Source organism: Carettochelys insculpta, chromosome 16, assembly GCF_033958435.1.
Source record: "Carettochelys insculpta isolate YL-2023 chromosome 16, ASM3395843v1, whole genome shotgun sequence".
NCBI classification, from domain to species: Eukaryota; Metazoa; Chordata; order Testudines; family Carettochelyidae; genus Carettochelys; species Carettochelys insculpta.
The window spans coordinates 26,213,180-26,232,042 of record NC_134152.1 but is presented as its reverse complement, the minus strand read 5'-3'; the positions used below and the strand labels follow the sequence as shown (position 1 = coordinate 26,232,042).

At 46.4% G+C, this 18,863-nt stretch overlaps 1 protein-coding gene across 1 annotated transcript in view; it reads left to right on the top strand.

The window, feature by feature from the left end:
* Positions 1 to 18,660, top strand: part of ADAP1 (ArfGAP with dual PH domains 1) — a 117,714-nt gene extending 99,054 nt beyond the window's left edge. The window contains exons 7-11 of the mRNA XM_075010832.1: positions 2,258 to 2,341; positions 6,423 to 6,485; positions 8,890 to 8,961; positions 10,998 to 11,226; positions 13,059 to 18,660. Coding sequence (XP_074866933.1) covers positions 2,258 to 2,341; positions 6,423 to 6,485; positions 8,890 to 8,961; positions 10,998 to 11,226; positions 13,059 to 13,087 — 477 coding nt within the window. The 3' untranslated portion in view covers positions 13,088 to 18,660. The remainder of the gene's footprint in view (positions 1 to 2,257; positions 2,342 to 6,422; positions 6,486 to 8,889; positions 8,962 to 10,997; positions 11,227 to 13,058) is intronic.
* Positions 18,661 to 18,863: the final 203 nt, after the last annotated feature.

The window sequence follows — 18,863 nt, the reverse complement described above, 5'->3', positions numbered from 1 at the left end:
AATAGCCTTGAGGAACATAACCTCCATAAATGTATCTAGTTCTTTATTGAATCTTGTTAAAGTCCTGGTCGTCACAACGTCCTCTGGCAAGGAATTCAACAGGCCTGCTGTGCTCTGCATGAAGAAGTGCTTCCTTTTGTTCGTTTTAAACCTGATACCCATTAATTTCATGTGGTGACCTCTAGTTCTTACATTATGGGAACTTTTCCTTATTCACTTTTTTCATTCCAGTTATGAGTTTATGGACCTCTGTCATATCCCCCGCAATCTCTCTTTCCTAAGATGAAAAGTCACAGTCTTTTTGATCTCTCTTTGGCACCCATTCTATTCCCCTAATCATTTTTGTTGCCCATTTCTGAACCTTTCCCAATGCCAAGATGAGAGTTTAAACCAGTTTACTTAAACCAGTGTTGTCCCCTGTGTAGATGCCCTTATTCCAATAAAAAGGTGGCTTTTCTTGTTGTGGTTTTGGGGGCGGGGGTGAGAGAGAGAGTGAGAAAGTCTACCAGGAACAGGTTTAAGTTAAGGTGAAATAAGAGCACATACAAAGGAACTTGCATTGATGTAATACATTGGTTTCAAACCCAATTTAAACTGGTTCAGCTTTCACACGTGAACATGGCCCAGGTAGACGCTGGGTTGTCTTCCAGGTGTGAGGCTTAATTTGTTAACGTTTGTAAAGTATGTTTGGAGCCTGAGGCGAGTTCTACACTACGACAAAAATCAACTTAAGATACACAACTCTAGCTACATGAATTGCATAGCTGGAGTCACATATCAGAAATCAATTTCTTGTGCCATCACCACAGTGGGAGGTCAACGGGAGAAAGTCTTCTTTTGGCTTCCTTTACTCCTCGCTGTCACAAGGAGTTTCAAGGTCAATGGTGGAACCCTGATGGTTCGATTTAGCATGGCCTCACTTGGTGCCCTAAATTGAACACCGAAAGATCAACCACCACTGCATCAATCTTCCGGTATGTGTAGATGTACCCTCAGACAGAAGGTGCTGTAAAAGGGCAAAGTCTTGGTTGAAATATGCTGCTTGGGCGGAGGAGTGGGAGATGGTTGCTTTGAACAATCAGTCTCATGAGTTCGTTGCACCATGAAAACCTATTTGAATAATTGAGTAGAGTGACATTGGTGCTGGCGTAGACGGTTGCCACACAGCTCCATTTTCATGTGGCTACTGAGGTGTTCTGGGCTTAGCTACTGATTTGATTTTCTGTCGCTGAAGCTCCCTCTACAGGAAGTCTCCTGTAGGGCACCCTGCTTGGAAAGCTAAAAGCCTCAAACTGCTGGGTTAGTGCCAGGCTTGAGGTGAGCTGAATTGGGGGAACACCTCTTCCTGAAGCTTCCCCCGTTTCTAAGCCATACACCAAGCTTTTGGCAAAGTTCTGAAATGTTTGGATCTTGGATTGTGTTGGCTTCTCTGATTTTAATTGCAGCCTCCGGTGTGACTAGAAGAGCATGTGTTGCTTGTGGTTGCCACACAGGGTCTGCCCACGCCCTGCACTCCTGAGCTAAGCAGTTGTAGAAGAAATTGTTGAAGACACCCCATGTGTGAATGAAAATGAATAAGGCATAGTTAATGCCGTTGCTACTGCATATTTCCTCCTGTACTCAAAGGGCTATTTACTGTAGAATATGAACTCTGCAGCAGGATGTCGCTCGGTGCCACTTGCTAATGAAGAGGAAAAATTCAAAATGAGCAAAACTAATTTTTTTTAAGTAGACAAGCGTGTTTGTAGAATACCATTGAGACGAAGACGAGAAATATTGAGTAGCACAATTCAACCACAGAAACTGAATTACAGCCTCGATTTTCACTTAATTTGGTTTGCACCTTTAGGCTGCAATGCAGCAAAGCACTTGAGTATGTAACTTGGGGCATGTGCATCTTCCACAAAACTCTGAGACACCCTTTGACCTCAGTGGGGCTTAGGTCTGCCACCAATGGCAGAAGCTCCAGGCCCCTTTGAAGTGCCGTGGCGGTGCTACTGTGCCGCTCTGCGGAGCTGTGAGGAGAACGGGACCCAGAGCCCTGATCCCAGTGGTGCTAAGGGCATGCAGCCAGGCCCATCCTCCCACGTTGCCCTGGGTCCTGCAGTGGCTCTGCTTCTGCGTGGCTCTCCCTCTTCAGAACCACCACTCGGCAGAGCCCTGTTGTCGGTGCAAAAATTATTCGAAAGACAAATGATAGCCACATCCTGACGATTATCACTGTATATCACTGACTCCAGCTTCTCTTTTTCATTAGGAAACAGTGGATTGGTTCAATGCCATCCGTGCAGCCCGGTTCCATTATTTACAAGTGGCGTTCCCTGGAGCTAGCGATGTTGATGTGAGTTTTTCCTGGTCTTTTTTAGCATCTTGTTAACAAGCTGGAAAGCCTGGAGAACGCTCCATTCTTCAGAGTCGGCTTTACAATTATTAGATATGAAAGACTTTACTAAGAACTAGAACCCAGGTGTAACACCTCTGCTAATTCTAGCCATAGAAACTCGGGTGGGAGGAATTTTTTCATTGTTATTTCTGTTGTGCCTGGTCCATTTTCTGTTATTGTAAAGCTGCACAGTTAAAACAGTGCTTAAAATAGAATGGTGAGGGGCAGTGACATACCCTATTCCTCTGGCTGAGGTGAAGTGCAGTATTGCTATAAAATTTAATTCATCTTCTGTTGCAAGAGTCTGCCCTGCATTTGCTGGAGGCAGGCACTACAGTTTGCAAGTACAGTTACAAAATACAGTATTATACCAAGATGCGTTACTTGTATAATGGAAGGAGTGTATTACATTGTAGTTACCCTGCAGTTACAGTTTAATTACACTATGGCTTTGCTTTCAGGTATGTGTAATTATCACTGATTCATATAATTGCCAAGTTGACAGCATGATTAAGTTATCCATTATTACCTCCTTGGCTTTATATCTAATGATAATAGTATAATAATATTTTAGACTCCACTTGCATTCACTAACTAGTGATTGTGAGAACTAGTGGTACTATTGATATTGAAAAGCATCACCAGAGCATCATTACTCTGTACTTGCAGTGCAAATGCCACACAATTATAGTCACTGTAACATTTGTTTAATTAGCCTTTTCCACCTCTAAATATTTGAGTCTGTGAATATTTGTTTATACCGCCAGATAAAATTCTCATGAAAATTCACAAGTCCTGAATATAAAATCTTTGTGCCTGGACACTCGCAAGATGTTGGCAATCTGGTTAATCATGCAATACCATTAACAACAGAAGAAAAATTAATGGCATTTTACTTGCCCATCAAAATAAATGATTATTCGGTGGGACTAGGTTGTGGGTAGACTTTTCAAAAGCCTGGATTTATGAACTTGGAATATAAAATTCCTGTTTTGATGCTGGTGGAAAACTTTGTCAGACCTTAACATGATATACATTGAGGCATCTTATAGTGGGTGTTTCTGGAATTTTTACCCACTTTACGTTGTTAGAGTGGTGTTAAGGGATATAATGTAGATGAGAATCAAGCTAAATGCTACAGGAGCCAGCTACTGTAGATATTTTGGAATAGAAACAAGAACTACAAACTGCGCCTTTTAAGAAACCTGCAGTGTTTTATAAAGCATTAAGCTGGCCCATCCCTGCTAGGTGAGGAGAGGCTGTGTCCACCAGGTCAGTTTACATCTCAACACTTTGCACATAAAAATACTGCACCCTGGATGCTGCTTTCCTTAATGCTTGGCCACAGAGAGTTCAGAATCTTGAAGTAATCGTCTTTCAGTCAAGCCGAATCCACTTTCTAAAAGCAGCTGGCTGCCAGTATAAAGACTGGAGATGAAGGTGCTCTGGATCTCTGCAAATGGGCTGTGTGATTCTCTGGGGTGCTTTTTATGTGATTACATCACCAGTTTATCAGAGCCTTTTGTTAGACCGAATTACAGTCACAGGAATATCATTTTTAAAGCTTTGCCGTTAATAACTTGTCTAAATCTGAGGCAGAGAGTGGGGGAAGGTGAGAAGTATTTAATCAGCCCGTCCGCTCCGCTTACTGGTGAGTCTCACTTTTCTTTTTAAAGAACCTCACACATCCAACTGCAGCGCTCTCACAGCTAGCAGCTCATCTGCACCCAGCAATAAAAATAACCTGGACCCCGGTAACTCTTGTTGAGTAGATTTCAGCCAAAGGGGCGTTCCCAGACATCCTGGGTTATAGCCTCTAAAGGCCTGAGCTGAGAAAATGCAAGCGAGGAAGGAGAGAACCAGGGGGCCTATGGACATTGCAGGCCCTTGGGCACAGCTGGGGAGAGGGGCCACTCTGTGTTCCCATAGGGGGGTGGAGTCTCAGCCGGAAGGAGCGGGGCAGGGGTAGTCAGGAGTCAGCACTGCTCAGAGCGCTCTGCACCAGAGCTCATCAACCCCCAGCCCTTAGCACTGCCTGGAGCGTGTCACCCTGTGCTCCAGTGGTGCATTAAAGGGCCCGGGCCTAAGGCTCTGGCTGCTGCCACCACTCCTACAGTACTTCCAGCAGCAGCAGCAGCTGGGAGCTCCTGCCCTTTCGAATCACTGGGACCTGGAGCAGCTGCCCCCTTCCCATCCCCCTCCTCTGCACACACACCCTTGGCAGGCCTGAGCGAGAACAACCGGTGTCTGAGGTCTCATACCTGATGTGTCAGGGCATTTGAAAATTATCTGGGGCCAGCTCTGCGGAGCCTGATCCTGCATCCCTTCCTCCAGTGAGTAAGGTGTCCAAGGGGCTACCTTTCTGTTCAAAGGTTTCCAGAATCATGCCCTCAGCTTTATACAGACCTTCCTCTGGCAGAACATGCCCAGGGCAAGTAGCAAGTCACGCCGGAATGAGTGGGAGTTTTGGCGCTGATCTGAGGGGAAGCAGGGTTTGGCCGAAGGACTTCATGAGCAGTATCTGTAGGACAGCTAACCCTAGGAGGATTCCTCTCTTTAGTTTAACCAGGCTGATTGTTGAAGACACAGTGTGACTATGGAAGAGTGAACCAAGCAACCCTGCCATAAGTCCAACACTGAGGAACAGTGGACGTGGGAAAGAGGGACCCCCAGTTTGCATACATGTGTGTGTGCAGGAAGGAGGGTGTGCACGAGGAGATGAGGCTGGGTCCATCTCCCACCATCCCAGTAGACTCATTTTGTTTCCATTGGAAATGTTGTGGTGGGCCCGCTCTCCATTGGGGCGGATTGTCTCTAGTCTCAGGGATGGCCATGATTGACATGCCTGTCCTCAGGGTGTACGTGGGGTCTACTTCCCCCTCAGAGCCGTGGAGGCAACAACAATGCAGGAGAGAAGAAAGGGAGGCCATGGTCTTGCTCTGTGCCAGTCTGCAGAGCTGTCTGGGCATGATGTGGTGCAGAGAGGAGCTTCTCGTTCCCTGAACATGCTAGGGAGCTTTCAAAGGGATGAGACCCATCTGCCTACACCTGAGCTGGCTTTAACCTGGGGGATCATGTGCAGCCACTATTGATTATTTGCTAGCTTTTTGGAGCAGGAATCATCTTCCCATTGTGTGCATGCAGCAACCACCATAGTGGACCCCAACTGGGGCTTCTCATTGCCAGTACAATATACATAATGAATAATGAAATATTATCACTGTATCTTTGGATACAACCTTAGTTCTCACAATATCTGGAGAGAACCGGGTCCTGGGCTTCAGCGTGCATTGGCTTCTTGGAGGTTACGGCGAATTGTGCTTTTGGCTTTCATAGAGAGGGGTGTAAGGAATGAACCTTAGATAGCTCCTAGCTCCGAATTTAAGTAGGAGCTTCAAGTTAGGCCTCTAAGTTCATAGTTTTTCCGTAAAAGAAGTGACCTGATATTCAAAAGCGCTGAGCACCCAGTTGTGCTCATGAAAGTCAATGGAGCTAGTGAGTTCTCAGTACATGTGAAACAAGGCCACTTACTTAGATGCCAGACGGGGGATGAACCTAACTTGAGGCCTCCCGTTTTGCAAATGGTGACCCACCTCCCTCATCGTGTTTCAGAGCTCGAAGGGGAACCAATACGCTGCTATTTTTAGCCCTGTACAAGGCCAAGTCAGCTGATCTGACTCAGAGATTTGGAATGTCCCAATGTTTTGGGGTTCTTTTTTCGGTGTAGACATATCAGTGTTACAAACTTAGCATGTGGGGGGCAAAGACACTGAAAAATTCTAGGGGAAGAAGAGAGAATAATAGGAATAAATAAATCCACATTAGTATTCACAGCTGTGTCATAAGCTGTTCCCAGCCTGCATGTGGGCCAGAAGTAACTCTTGACGTTTTTCTTTCCATAAGCTCCTACTGAAAAGTTGACTGAGGCTCTGGTATGACAGCGCGTAAGCTGGTGTCACTGACACATCATATCTCCATCAGTCTAATGTGCACTCACATTTTTGTTTGTTTGTGTGTTTTCTTATTTTGACAACTCTAGTTGGTGCCAAAGCTTTCTAGGAACTACCTGAAGGAAGGTTACATGGAAAAAACTGGCCCCAAGGTGGGACAACTTGTCTTTTATATTTGTGGTAAAAATGAGTTTATTCTGTACTGTGTTGTGCTCAAAATAATGGCTGGACAGATATGCTTTTGGAGGGTTAAGATGTGAAATCTAGCCATTCGCCAAGAACTGCATGTGCCTACAATCCAGTCCCTTTGAATTTATCTTTTGCTCTGCACCCTGGTTAGGAGGAATGTTATAGGCCACCGATTTTACGTGGTTTACATCTGTTCTTTTCATGACTAGTTCCCCTAACAGCTGCTGCATGTAATGGAGCTTGTCTTTCTTAAGAGCTACAGGTGATCTCCTTATTTATTCCTGCTAAATGTTGGGAACTTCCCAGTGTTTTGCAGCATGTAGTACAACGGTGGGCAACCTGTGGCCCTGAGGACCCCCTGGTCGCCTTCCTCCCCGATGCATCTCTCACAAACCGGGGTCCCAGAGTCTTTGCTCCTCCCCCTCCCTCCCAGCACTTTTGGAGCTGCAAATTGCCTGATTCATGCTCTCTCCCTTCTCTTCCCATGCCCCTCCCAGAGCTGGAACACTGCGAATCAGCTCTTTGTGGTATTCCAGCGCTGGGAGGAATGGGAATCAGTGGGAGTGGTGCAGGAGTCGGGCAATTCATGGCTCCAAAAGTGCTGGGAGGGATGGGGAGGAGGAGGTAAGTGAGGTTCTCCACTGCCCCGCTGCACAAGAGATGCATGGGGCTGGGGGTACAAACATGGGGGACTGTGAAGCTACAGGTGGAACTCCAGTGAGCCGCAGGGAACCCTGTCCACACAGCTTGTTTTGTGATGACAGAACCCTCTGGTAGGACAGCAGTCTCGTGTGATTATGCAAATGAGCAGCCATTTGCATTGTGAAGTGCCCTCATTTGCATGACCCTGCCGGCAGCAGCATGCTGCGTAGACATAGCCTATAAGGTACAAATAGGGCCTTGAATGAGTTTCCATCTCCCTCCTGCAGCCACCTAAGAAAATATGAGGATTTTACTTGTTTTTCATATTAGAAATGCAGGTCTTTTCTTGCAACTTAAGCAACTTATGCTGCTATGAGGGGAGTCCATTTACATTGGAAAATCAAGGGCTGGGGTTACAGGAGGTTGCAGCTGATCGAACTGCAGATTGTAACCACAGAAAAACTGCTAGGATGGAAAATATGGAAGCTAAATCCTAGTGAAGGAAATAGAAAGAAACATAAACTCTGGCAAATGAAGTGCAAATATATAACGAGGATGTCGAAAAAAGAACCTGAAGAGTGTCAAGCTAAAGAATCAGAAAGTAATAACCAAAAACAAAAGTTTTAGCCCATATTGAGGTGTTATTAGAGGTGGGTTTGGAACAAATTGATAAACCGTAATAAGTCACCAGGGTCAGATGGCTTTCACCCAGGGGGAAGGAACTCAAATGTGAAATTGCAGAACTCCTAATTGTGGTTTGTTACCTATCCTTTAAACCATCTTCTGTACCAAATGGTGGTGGGATAGCTAATATGACATTAATTTTTTAAATGGGCTCCAGAGGTGATCCTGACAATTACAGGCCAGTAAGTCTGACTTCAATATTTGGCAATCTGGTTGAAACTATAGTAAAGAACAGAACTGCCAGACACGTAGATAAACATAATTTGTTGGGGAAGAGTCAACATGGTTTTTGTAAATGGAAATCACTGGTGAAACTGAGAGCAACAAAGCTCTGCAAGTGTAGACGTAACCTTAGGGTACAGCTACACTAGGATAGAAAGTCGATCCCAGATATGAAGTTCTAGCCATGCCATTAGCATAGCTAGAATCAACGTATCAGAATTGACTTTCTTACCCTGTGCAGATCAGGGCTCTTCAGGCTCACAGCAACGTCCCTTACACTGCACAAAAGCTTGATTGACCCTTAGTCTGACCTAGTGTGGTCGTTCTTGTGTCTCTTTCTCCTTGAGACATACGACCCAGGGCTTTTGTTCATCATAATTTATATAAGGCTTTTTTTTTTTCCTGTATCTAATGACTTTGTGCGTGTGCAAAGTGGTAAATGCTGTGTCTACAAGACCACCGTGCGGGAAGTATTGATAAGGGGGTCAGGCTACGCTGCCAGCATGGTGGGCACAAGAAAGGCAGAGTCGGGGAGGAGGGGGCATAAATGGATCTTAGAACAGCTAACAGAGTAACCTGTCAATTCTCCGTCCCTAAAATTAACTGCGGTTAACAGCCTTGTTGTACTGGGAAGTACTTTATGCTACCTGGCCATGGGCAGATAAAATTCACTCTGCCCATAAGATCTGACCCAGTACATCCCTGCCACCAGCATTACCTAGATCCTCACCGAGGTGAAGTTCCTAACTTTTCTCCTTAGAAGCAAGCTGGGTTTCCCTTTGCCTTTGCTCAATCATTTCTTTCCCCCCAACTCTTTAGCACACGGAAGGTTTCAAGAAGCGATGGTTCACCATGGACGACCGAAGGCTAATGTATTTCAAAGATCCTCTGGTAAGGCAACAGCGTTTCATCCCAGGGCACTTGTGCACCGAGCAGTCTGTAACAGAGTTTGGTCTAAGTTGGAAGTAATGTGAAAATACTCGGGGCAGGTTGTTAGACTTTTGTCCAAAGCCCATTACTCAATAGATTGGTTTCACAGTCACTGAAATATCCACAAACCTTTGTTTAAATGGCTGGAAGCTAGTCCCATCTCACGCTTTATTGCAGTCACCAGGCTTTTCTTTCCCTTGACTCTTTTAAAGGGCTGCTCTGTGCTCTGTGCTTTGTTGCCATTGGGGCCAGGATTGGTAAAGAATTTCAGGGGAGCCAGTTGCCTAGTTCCACTGGGTGACTAGCTCTGTGAGGCCTCTTTGAAAAACCCAAACTTTGCCCGCAATTAACGTTGCCATGGTATTCACATTATTAATTAATATTACTGTGTTATATCCTCGGGTATACCATGTAGGGAACAAAACACAGAGGAAGGATTGTCTCTAGTTAGGGCACTAAACTACGACTTGGGAGGCTTACTGTGCTCCAGGTTTTACTGTTTGACCTTGGGCAATCCACTTAGCCTCCCTGGCCTTGGGATATGTCTATGCTGGAGCTGGCTAGATACACATACGCGTGCTAGCTAAACATAGAAGTGTAGCTGCAGCAGTGCAAGCAACAGGCCAGGCTAGCTGACCTACGTACATAACTAGGATTTCCAATGGGACTGTACTTGGGGCTAGCCCCTCCCACAGTTCACACAGCCATGGCTACACTGCACTTTTTAGCCAATGTCTGTACCAGAGTGGGAAGGTACCACTCCAGATCCAGTGCTGACATACCCTTACTTTCCCATCTGTAAAATGGGGACAATAGTGCTATCCTGCCTTATAGAGGTGTTGTGAGGATAAATGTTTTAAAGAGTGTGATGTGCTATGGAGATGGGGGCCATGTAAGTATCTAAGAAAGTCAGACAGATGTTTATGCCAAACACCAAGCTACAAAAATTTTAATATTGACTACAGGACCTTTCAAAGCACTGTAAAAACACTTATCGTCACCTCACCCTTGCAGCGTATGTGTGACAATTATTAACTCCTCGAGGGGTGTGATTCTGATCTCAAGCCACTGGAGTCCTTCCTTGTCTCTTCCAGTCTGTGATCAGAATCAGGCCAAGAGTGACGTACGTAACTCGATGAGTGCCTCAATTCAAATCAGTGGCAGAGTTGGGAATAGAATTCAGGGTTTCTAATCTCATGTTCGAAGCAACTGGTCACCCACCTATTTCTCTTTGTCTTGACTGACAAGCACAGTCAGAGCATAATTACCACACAACCAGACCTTTATAACAGTACATGCAATGTTTCCATTTCAGTGGACTTAATGACACCAAAGATTTTGTACCACAGAGAAGGAGAGCAAGCGAGATTTCTGTCTTACAGGGAACAAAGATGTCAAGCGTCAAGCGAAGAAGTTGAAAATGTAGCAAGGAACATGCATATTAAATGTTTGGGAAACTTCAAAAATAGAAGAGTCTGGGATTGAGGCAAGCTCATGAGAGGCTGCAGAATATCTGGGCCAAATTCTCAGAGGGTGTAAAGCAAAAGAACCCCAGCAAAGTGGTGAAGTCAGAATTCAGTGGTATTGATATGCATTAATCAGGAAGGGAGGGGGTTGGAGTTAGAAGGATAGACGCACAACGGGGGCCTAGATCACAGGGGGGTCTTTATCTCTTTCTCAGAATGAGGTCACAGCACAAAATATATCTGGAATTAGAATACCTGAAGTTTGGGGATGTGTGGACCCAGGGTCCTGGTTTAGCTCATTTAAAAATTATTTCCGAAATTGACATCTGATGGATTGCAAAGAGCTCTCGTCTGAGTGAGTGTTTGACCTGGGGAATTTGGTCCCTGGCCCTTGCTCAGTTTTCTGCTGATGTGAGTGTGGGAGGCTGTGAAGGGAGAACAGCAATGCCAGTTTGCTGTATGACCCGCATTCCCCGTCACCTTTACAGGGACCTTTGAAAGGGCTCTGAGTCATTTATTTATATCTTGTAGGATGCTTTCGCTAGAGGGGAAGTATTTATTGGGAGCAAGGAAAACAGCTACAAGGTCCTGGAAGGACTGCCAACCTCCACCCAGGGAAATCACTGGCAGTATGGGATAACCATTGTGACCCCAGACCGAAAATTTCTCTTTGCTTGTGAGACACAAAGTGATCAGCTAGAATGGATCGCAGCTTTTCAGAAAGTCATAAGCAGGCCAATGCTGCCTCAGGAATATGCAGGTAAGTCACGAGACCCCGGAAGCATTAAGGCCTTCCTTTAATCTGCCATACTTTGGAGCAGGGGTGAGCAAACTTCTTACGCTGGGCCCCACTTTTCTTCCCTCGCCACCCAACGGCCTTGGAAAGGAGCAGTGATCTCCCAGAAATGGTGCACTGCACTCCCTCAGTGGCGGCAGAGAAAGCGACGGGGTATGTCGAAAAGATTGGAGGGAACATCGGTCTGGGGGTGAGAGTTTAAAACTCTGAATGAAGCACACAGGCCCAATGCTGGGGAGCCAGGTTAAAGGGGCTTCTTCCTGCCCCACTGTGCACACTGTTTCCTGGCTCGCTGCCCCAGGAAGGCAGGGGGAGCTCCTAGAGCAACAACAGCTATATGGGCAGGGACAGACGCAGTCCTGCTGGTGCACCACAGGTTACCTGAGTGTCACCAGGTGGCAGGGAGGAGGGGTGAGGGAGGCAGAGCCACTGCTCAGCAAATGGCAGCACAAGGGCAGCTGGAGAACTCCTGGGGGCAGGCTGCATGCTGGGCGTTGTCCGTGTGCAGAGCAGGAGCAGGAGCAGGATCGGATGCTGGGGTTTGTTCCAGGGAGCGGGGGAGGCAGCGGTGCACGTGCTCCCTGGCTCCTGGAAGAAGTGTCTCAATGCTAGTGAGAGCGGCTGGGGCACATGCCTCACTTGTACTCCCTCCGGCAGGGCCGCCTTTGTCCGTTGCTAGTAACATTACAGCTGCAGGTGCTGCAGAGAGCAGGACTTCGCTGCGCCCCACATTTTGCGCACCTTGACTGTGGAGAACCGGCTCTTGAATTGGAATTGAAGGGGGGACAGTGGCTTCCACTTCCAAATCAAATCCAGCCTGCGTGGGAAGTCCTTAGCATCAGCCCCCTGTGCAGTAGCTAATGCAAAATGTGTCCATTTCCCTGTGGACAGGTGTCCACATCAGTGGAACCACAGCAGTCTCTTACTCCCATCCTTTGTCTCATCCTTTGGAATTGCAGGCTCTTCGGGGCAGGGGATTACTCTCCCTTTCGGTATGTACGATGGTCCACGCAGTGGGGCCTTGACCACAGGGAGGGTCTTTAGCTGCTGCTATAATAATAATGAGCCCAATCAGCACCACCTGAATTTGTACACTAACCACAGCATCAGAAGGCTGAGGAGTGAATAGGTGTGGGAAGGAAACTGACCCTCTCCCTGCTGGAGGTGGTGCTGCCAGTCCAGAGTGGAGGCTGTGGGTAAGGAACAGCTTAGGGACACTCAGATGAGCTGTACCACTCTCCGTGCCAGCCTCTAACACTTTCATGGCAACAGCATTCAGTGGAAGTTAAAAATACTGTTTGTAAGTGACCTTCCCTGGGACTTCACTTGATTGTGCGTAAACCTGATTTTTAACAATTGAGTTAACAGTTGAATTAAGTTCTGGGCAGTTCAGTGTAGCCAAAGACATGTTGTATTCTGCATTGTCAGTTGGTTCTCAGCAGTGTTCCCTGTCAGCTGCACATTTGCGCAGCCATCCAGGAGCAAATCAGATGCCTCCCAGCTGATAAGCACAGCACCCACAGCCAGCAGCGTGTGCACCCATCTACACATGCCTTAGTAAGCACAACATTTATTCCACCCATGGGTGGAAAAATTAGAGGGAACACTGGTTATCAGTAACCAAGTCTGGGATTGGGTGGAGCCATGACCAGCTGACACCATGGTGAACGTGACTTTTCCCTTGTCTCTACATTGTATTGGAAAACTTGGCTCTTTGTGGTCATGTTTTACATAAGTTGTTCTAATGCCCCTTGTATTGTCATCTCTAGCTGATTTGTTTGTTTGTTTGATTTCAGTGGAAGCCCATTTCAAGCATAAACCTTAGCCGGGACTGGTGGAGCAGACTCAAGGAATGAGATTATGTTTACAACATGAGATTGTTTTATTTGAAACATTATAAAAAAAAAAGAAATTAGATAAAAGTCATTCACTTAATCCTGTTGGATGCCAAGAAGTCAACAACAAATGTCACACAGAAGCTGCTGAGCCAGAGCCAAAACAAACCTCACACTTGTCTAGGTAGGCGCTGCGGGGCTCTTGTTTATAGCGCTACCTAATGCTCCTCCAAAGGCTACACTTCCATTGTTGGGTATCTCACTACATTAGGTAAAGAATTACCAAGACAGACTGAGCATGTTGTCAGCACGGTGGGCGCTGAACGAAGTTCACCAGAGCACCCCAGGGTCTGTACTAACTTGTAATAACACAGCTCGCGCCAGTGTGGTCTGGAATGTGACATGAGTCACAGTATTCAGTAAGAGTCACTGAGTATTAATGATTGACTTGAAAACATTCATGGCAGTTCATAAAGGTCTGGGGTTTGATAGTCTGCAAACATGGTTGATGGCTAGGAATGACTGATGCAAAACATACCATTGAATATGGAAACTGGCAACTTATCTCGTGATGAGAAGGGCAAAAAAGAGCTTCATTTGCTGTCTCATATACATCAACCTCTTCAAAAACCAGTTATGTTAAAGACGACTGGGTTTTGGCAACCTGCCTCTTATCTTCTGTGGTGATTCAATAGTTTAGATCAGGAATTGTTCTAATTTGGTCCTAGTTTTTCAGATCTCATCTTTCCTGACATTCTGGAGAGTTTGGACATGTTATTGTCACAGGGGCAACTTTGTGAAGTTCTGAGTCAAATCTGGACTCTCAAAGTTGACATCCCTGGTCTTGCTCTCAGTATCTAGTTTAGGCACAGCAGTCTTTACGGTATCTTCTCTTGTTCTCTCGGCGGGACCAGAGTATTTGAACTCAACAGGGATTTCCCTGCTGAACTCACTGACCCAACTATCTTTTACAAAGCATTTGCTTATCTCCCAAGAGATCATGAAGTCCTAACGGAATATGGAACACAAGCTTAAAACAGCAAGTAAAAAACCTCATTGTCTCTAAGTGAAGGGAATGATAAATTAGAACCAGAAAGGGGAGTTTGATGTTTGGAGTGACACATCAGAGAGCAGCATGTATATGTATGTATATATAGAGAGCAAATGTTTTTAAAAAGCAAGTAACACAAATACTGCTCTTTAGGTGCTTAAATTAAGGGTTCCAATGGTAAATTGCCTCTGTGGTAGCCCATACAGATAGTGTATGCTAGACAGGATCCCAGAAGCTTCCTTTCCTATTCTGCTTGGTGGTTAAGTGGCCGTTTTGCTTTCGTTCCAAGTGTGGTGACGAGGAAATGATTTGGCAACAAATCTTATTGCCTCCAAAGGCTTGGGGTAGCTTTCTCCTCACACCATTGTGTGGCTCTCTGTTGCACAAAGTATCACTCGAGCAAAGAGCTTTCACTGGCCTCCAGGATGCTTGCCTCAGAGATGTGCAGCCTCCCTTGGAGAAGCAAACTGAGCCCACACTTTGAACAGAATCCTGGAAAGAGCCTGCATCCCTTGCACAATGGATGCCTTTGGACTCCAGGGGGAGGGTAAGAAATGCAGGGTGGGGGAATATATCTAGGGAAAGATCTGAAGCGTGACTTGGTGCAGATGCCCAGTTCCTTCTGTATTACCAGTGCCTGTCCATGACCTTAATGTGCTCACTATCTCAGCGTTTCATCTAATGCAGAGAGGCTGAATGAGCCAAAACCAAGGGCTATATGCAGAGCCATCCCAGCCAGACATCTGTATGGTGTGCTGTTGAAGCACACTTGAAAAAATATTGCATGTGCCCTTCCTCAGAACCTCGGACAAAATGGCATTTGAAGTCGTTCAGCTTCCGTGGTCTTGTGATGTGTCAACGTTGCTAAGGCTCATTCTCAAGCTATCCTAAAGGTGCATTGATAACTCACGTACTTTAAGTGACTGTCATACTTTGTAAGTAATGCTAACTTCCTGTCAGTGAGTTTCACTTCAGATTTTAGAAAGAAATCCGGGGGCTTGAACGCATTAGCTGCTTATCAAAGTGAGTTCCCAGGCGTGCTCATGACTGACAAATGTCGACTCAGAGAAGTCCCACATGGTGTGTCCGCCATGCGAGGTTGCGGAGAGGCAGGCCAAGCAGACATGGCTGCGGCAGCGTGCCTGTAGGAAGGGAGTCTACACAGTGGCATGTGAGAATCCCGCATTCAGAGTCAGCTGGTGCATGGAGCAAGAGATAGCTCAGGGGTTTGAGCATTGACTTGCTAAGCCCAGGATTGTGAGCTCAGTCTTTGAGGGGACCATTTAGGGATCTGGGGAAAATAGATTAAAAAAAGATCTGTCTGGGATGGTGTGAGGACAGGGGACTGGAGTCAATGATCTCTCAAGGTCCCTTCCAGCTCTATGAAATAGGTATATCTCCATATTAAAAACAAATAATAATAATAATGACAAGTTCTTCAGCAGGACACATGCAACTGAGGCCCTGTTTGCAAAGCATCATGGGTCTTGTTATAATTCAGAGCTGTCCAGTTGACTCCTAAAAGAGACTGTTGCACAAAAGCTGGGAGGGTTGAGCAACCCTCCAAGTGCAGCTGTGTGTTGTCACTTCTGTGCTGGGGAGGAGAACTGACAGCCATCTAGACTGGCTTTGAACGACAGGCGTACCCTCCAGGGTCCTACATCTTCTGACTACGTTCCATGGCCTCAGACGCAGCAGTGCTTGCTGGGTTTTTATGTCTTCTCAACTCACACTGGAGCCATGATCTCCTTTGTTGTTTATTCTGCCCAGTTCAGAGACCTAGCATGAGGCTTATGCATGACTTACATCCAGCCTTGAGGATTTAAGCAATGCATAGGGCTTCAGTGCATAAGGTACACTTGGGGCCTTGTTCAATCATAGTGGAAGGAGGAAGCCTGCAGACTGGAAGGGGAAGGAGCAGACAATGAGTACGTCTACACTGCAAAAACCTTCAGCCTCAGAATCCAGGTCAGCTGACTTGGGTTCCAGCTGCAGGGCTAAAATTACAGCGTAAATGCACGACCTTCAGCCTGGGCTCTGAGAGCCTCTCCGCGTCTGCTGGGTTTCAGAGTCTGGGCTGGATGTCTATGCTATTATTTTTAGTCCTGTAGTGTGAGCCTTGCAAGCCTAACTCAGCTGACCAGACCTCTGAGACTTCCTACCACAGGCCTATTTTTTGGCAACATTGACCCACCAAGCAGTCCAGTGGGGAAAGAATATTTATGAAGCAGGGTGTAGAGAGGCCAGAGAAGAATGTGACTGAGAAGACAGATCCAGAAACTAGCTGGGCCACCCAGTTGTACCAGCCAGTCTTTTGTGGGTGCTCTGCTATCGCTGCTACAAGATTCCTGCTTCTTTAATACACTTTTATTTCGGCCATGAATTTGTCTCTCTGCCCCGTACTGCACACAGCAGAGCAAGAAGTCAGGGAGTGGGGTAAGCCCTCCCCAGGGATGGAACTCTTTGGTCAGTACAAAATGGTGCCAATTGAGTGGCTTGGGTTTGGTAGAGAGAGTTGGCTGACATTTGTGAGCTTCTCAGAGGCTGTGAGGAGAAGGACAGGGAAAGGCAAGGGGGAGGTGGGGGGATGACTGGAGAGGATTCCTGGCAGAGGGGGCCATGTGGTACAAGAGACAGAAAGACGAAGCCGGTAGGGTGAATGAGTGACATCATGTGGGGGTGAGGGCCTAGGAGGGAAAGGCGCCTCTGCCCAGAATGCACTGGGGGTTCCATGGAGACTTCATGTATGTGTGGAGGGAGGGGGGACTCCTGTTGCCTGGAGTGGGCATCCAGTGGTGAACATGGTGCTGGAATGGGTCCTGTTGGCAAACTGAGTGGACCTCCTGGTGAACGGGCATTGGCTCAGCAAAAACGTAGCAACTGAGTCTCTCAAACTATCGCACAGTAATTTCTTTGTAGTGAATCAACTTATGTTATGCCCCTTCCAAGTGCTACCATGAGGCAGGGAGGGTGGGTGGAGGAGGGGAAGAGGGATCATGGTGCCTCACGCATTGAGCCACACCATTGACTGCCTGGCAAATGGTAGGGTTAAAAACAGTAGGTCTAGTTCTCAGTTACACCAAGGCTCTTTTATGCTGCTCTATACAGAAAAAAAGGCTCCCTGAATACTACAGGGCATCCATACCTGTTATAGATCTAGGCTGCATCTACACTAGGCAAATTAAGTCAACCTCAGATACACAATTCTAGCTAAGGCAATTGCATAGCTAAAACTGACGTATTGCACTCAGCTGACTTAGCTGTCTATACTGGGGAAGAGTGACGGGAGAGTTTCTCCCATTGACCTCTCCTACTCTTCGCATCTCATGAGGCGTGCAGGGGTCAACTGCTACCCCGGAGAGGTCAATTTTGCGTGTCCATACTAGAGGAGTGAAATCGAGCCCTGGAAGATTGGCCCTGAGCAGGTCGATCTTCCAGGGTAGTGTAGACATAGCCCTACTGTGAGTTCCACTCACAGCGTAAGTAGTGTGGTGGGCACCATGGCAAGAGAATGGCACGCTATTCCTAGCCTCTACTTACCTGGGCCATAGGAGCTCATAAAAAGTAGAGCACCACAAGACTTGTGGCTGCTCTAACTTGCACCCAGGGCTGACTCCAGGCTACAAAGGTGGTGTGAAGCTAAGTTCTCATCTACCAAGCACAAGAACAAAGTAACTGAGTATCAGCATGTGTAGGAAACAGGCAGCTTTCTCCTGAACCTACCATAATGGTGAAACCAAGTCAGTCACAGTCTCTTTTTTTTTTTAAAACTGGAAGGCGTGACTCTGCTGAACCTTGACCATTCTTTCCTTGCAGACTGGGGGGTGGTGGCCAAGGACTGGAGGGAGAGGGGGCTTTTTAACAACTTAATAACTGTGCCAAGAATCCTGCACTTATGAATTGTCACAGGAATCAAAGATTTTTGGTGAACAAATATTGTACTCCATAAAACATCACAATGGTGGATCTACTTGCAGTAAGTGTTCATTATCAGTCACCCCATTGGCTTCCAGCGATGACTCCCCTCCCACTCAGTTAGTTCACTTAATTGTACATCTCGCATCTGTAAAAAGAGCTGAATTTGGGTCCCACAAAACCAGCTCAACCCATGGTCCCCTAGACATCCTGTCACTGCTCCTTGTCCGCCACCAGAGTTGCTCATACTAGGAACTAGTTGTTGCACTTTTTAAACTCAATTCTTTTTATTTTATTTGTCAAAAGCTGCTTACAGTGACATTTCAACATAGTTGCAGAGAACTGTGGCTGAAGGAAGTCTTGGAATGTCCAGTTGGCTAGAATGGATATTGGTCCTGTACATAACATGTTTTGAATTTTTACCAGAGCTAATGAAACGTGTCTACTTAAATAATGGAACAAGACCTTTGAGTGTCACATGCATTTCTTAAGTTGGTGTTTGTAAATTGAAATCCATTTTGTCGGGCATATTCCTTTGTTATGTCACTGGTAATAAAACTGTGGTACTAAATGTCATTCAAATCAATAAATTATTATGGCAGATTGATGGAACAGGTGTCCTGTTAAGGCTGTGACAAACCTGTGGGGTGGGGGGCGCTAAAAGAAAAGCTGTGGTTTGAATATGAGCAGTATGCAACTGTTCTGTCATTGTTAACATACAGCATCCTCGCGCCTATGGGGTGAGGGGGTCAGGGGTTGCTGCACCTCCTGGCTAGAAGTGGTTCAGTGGCTCTTAGCAC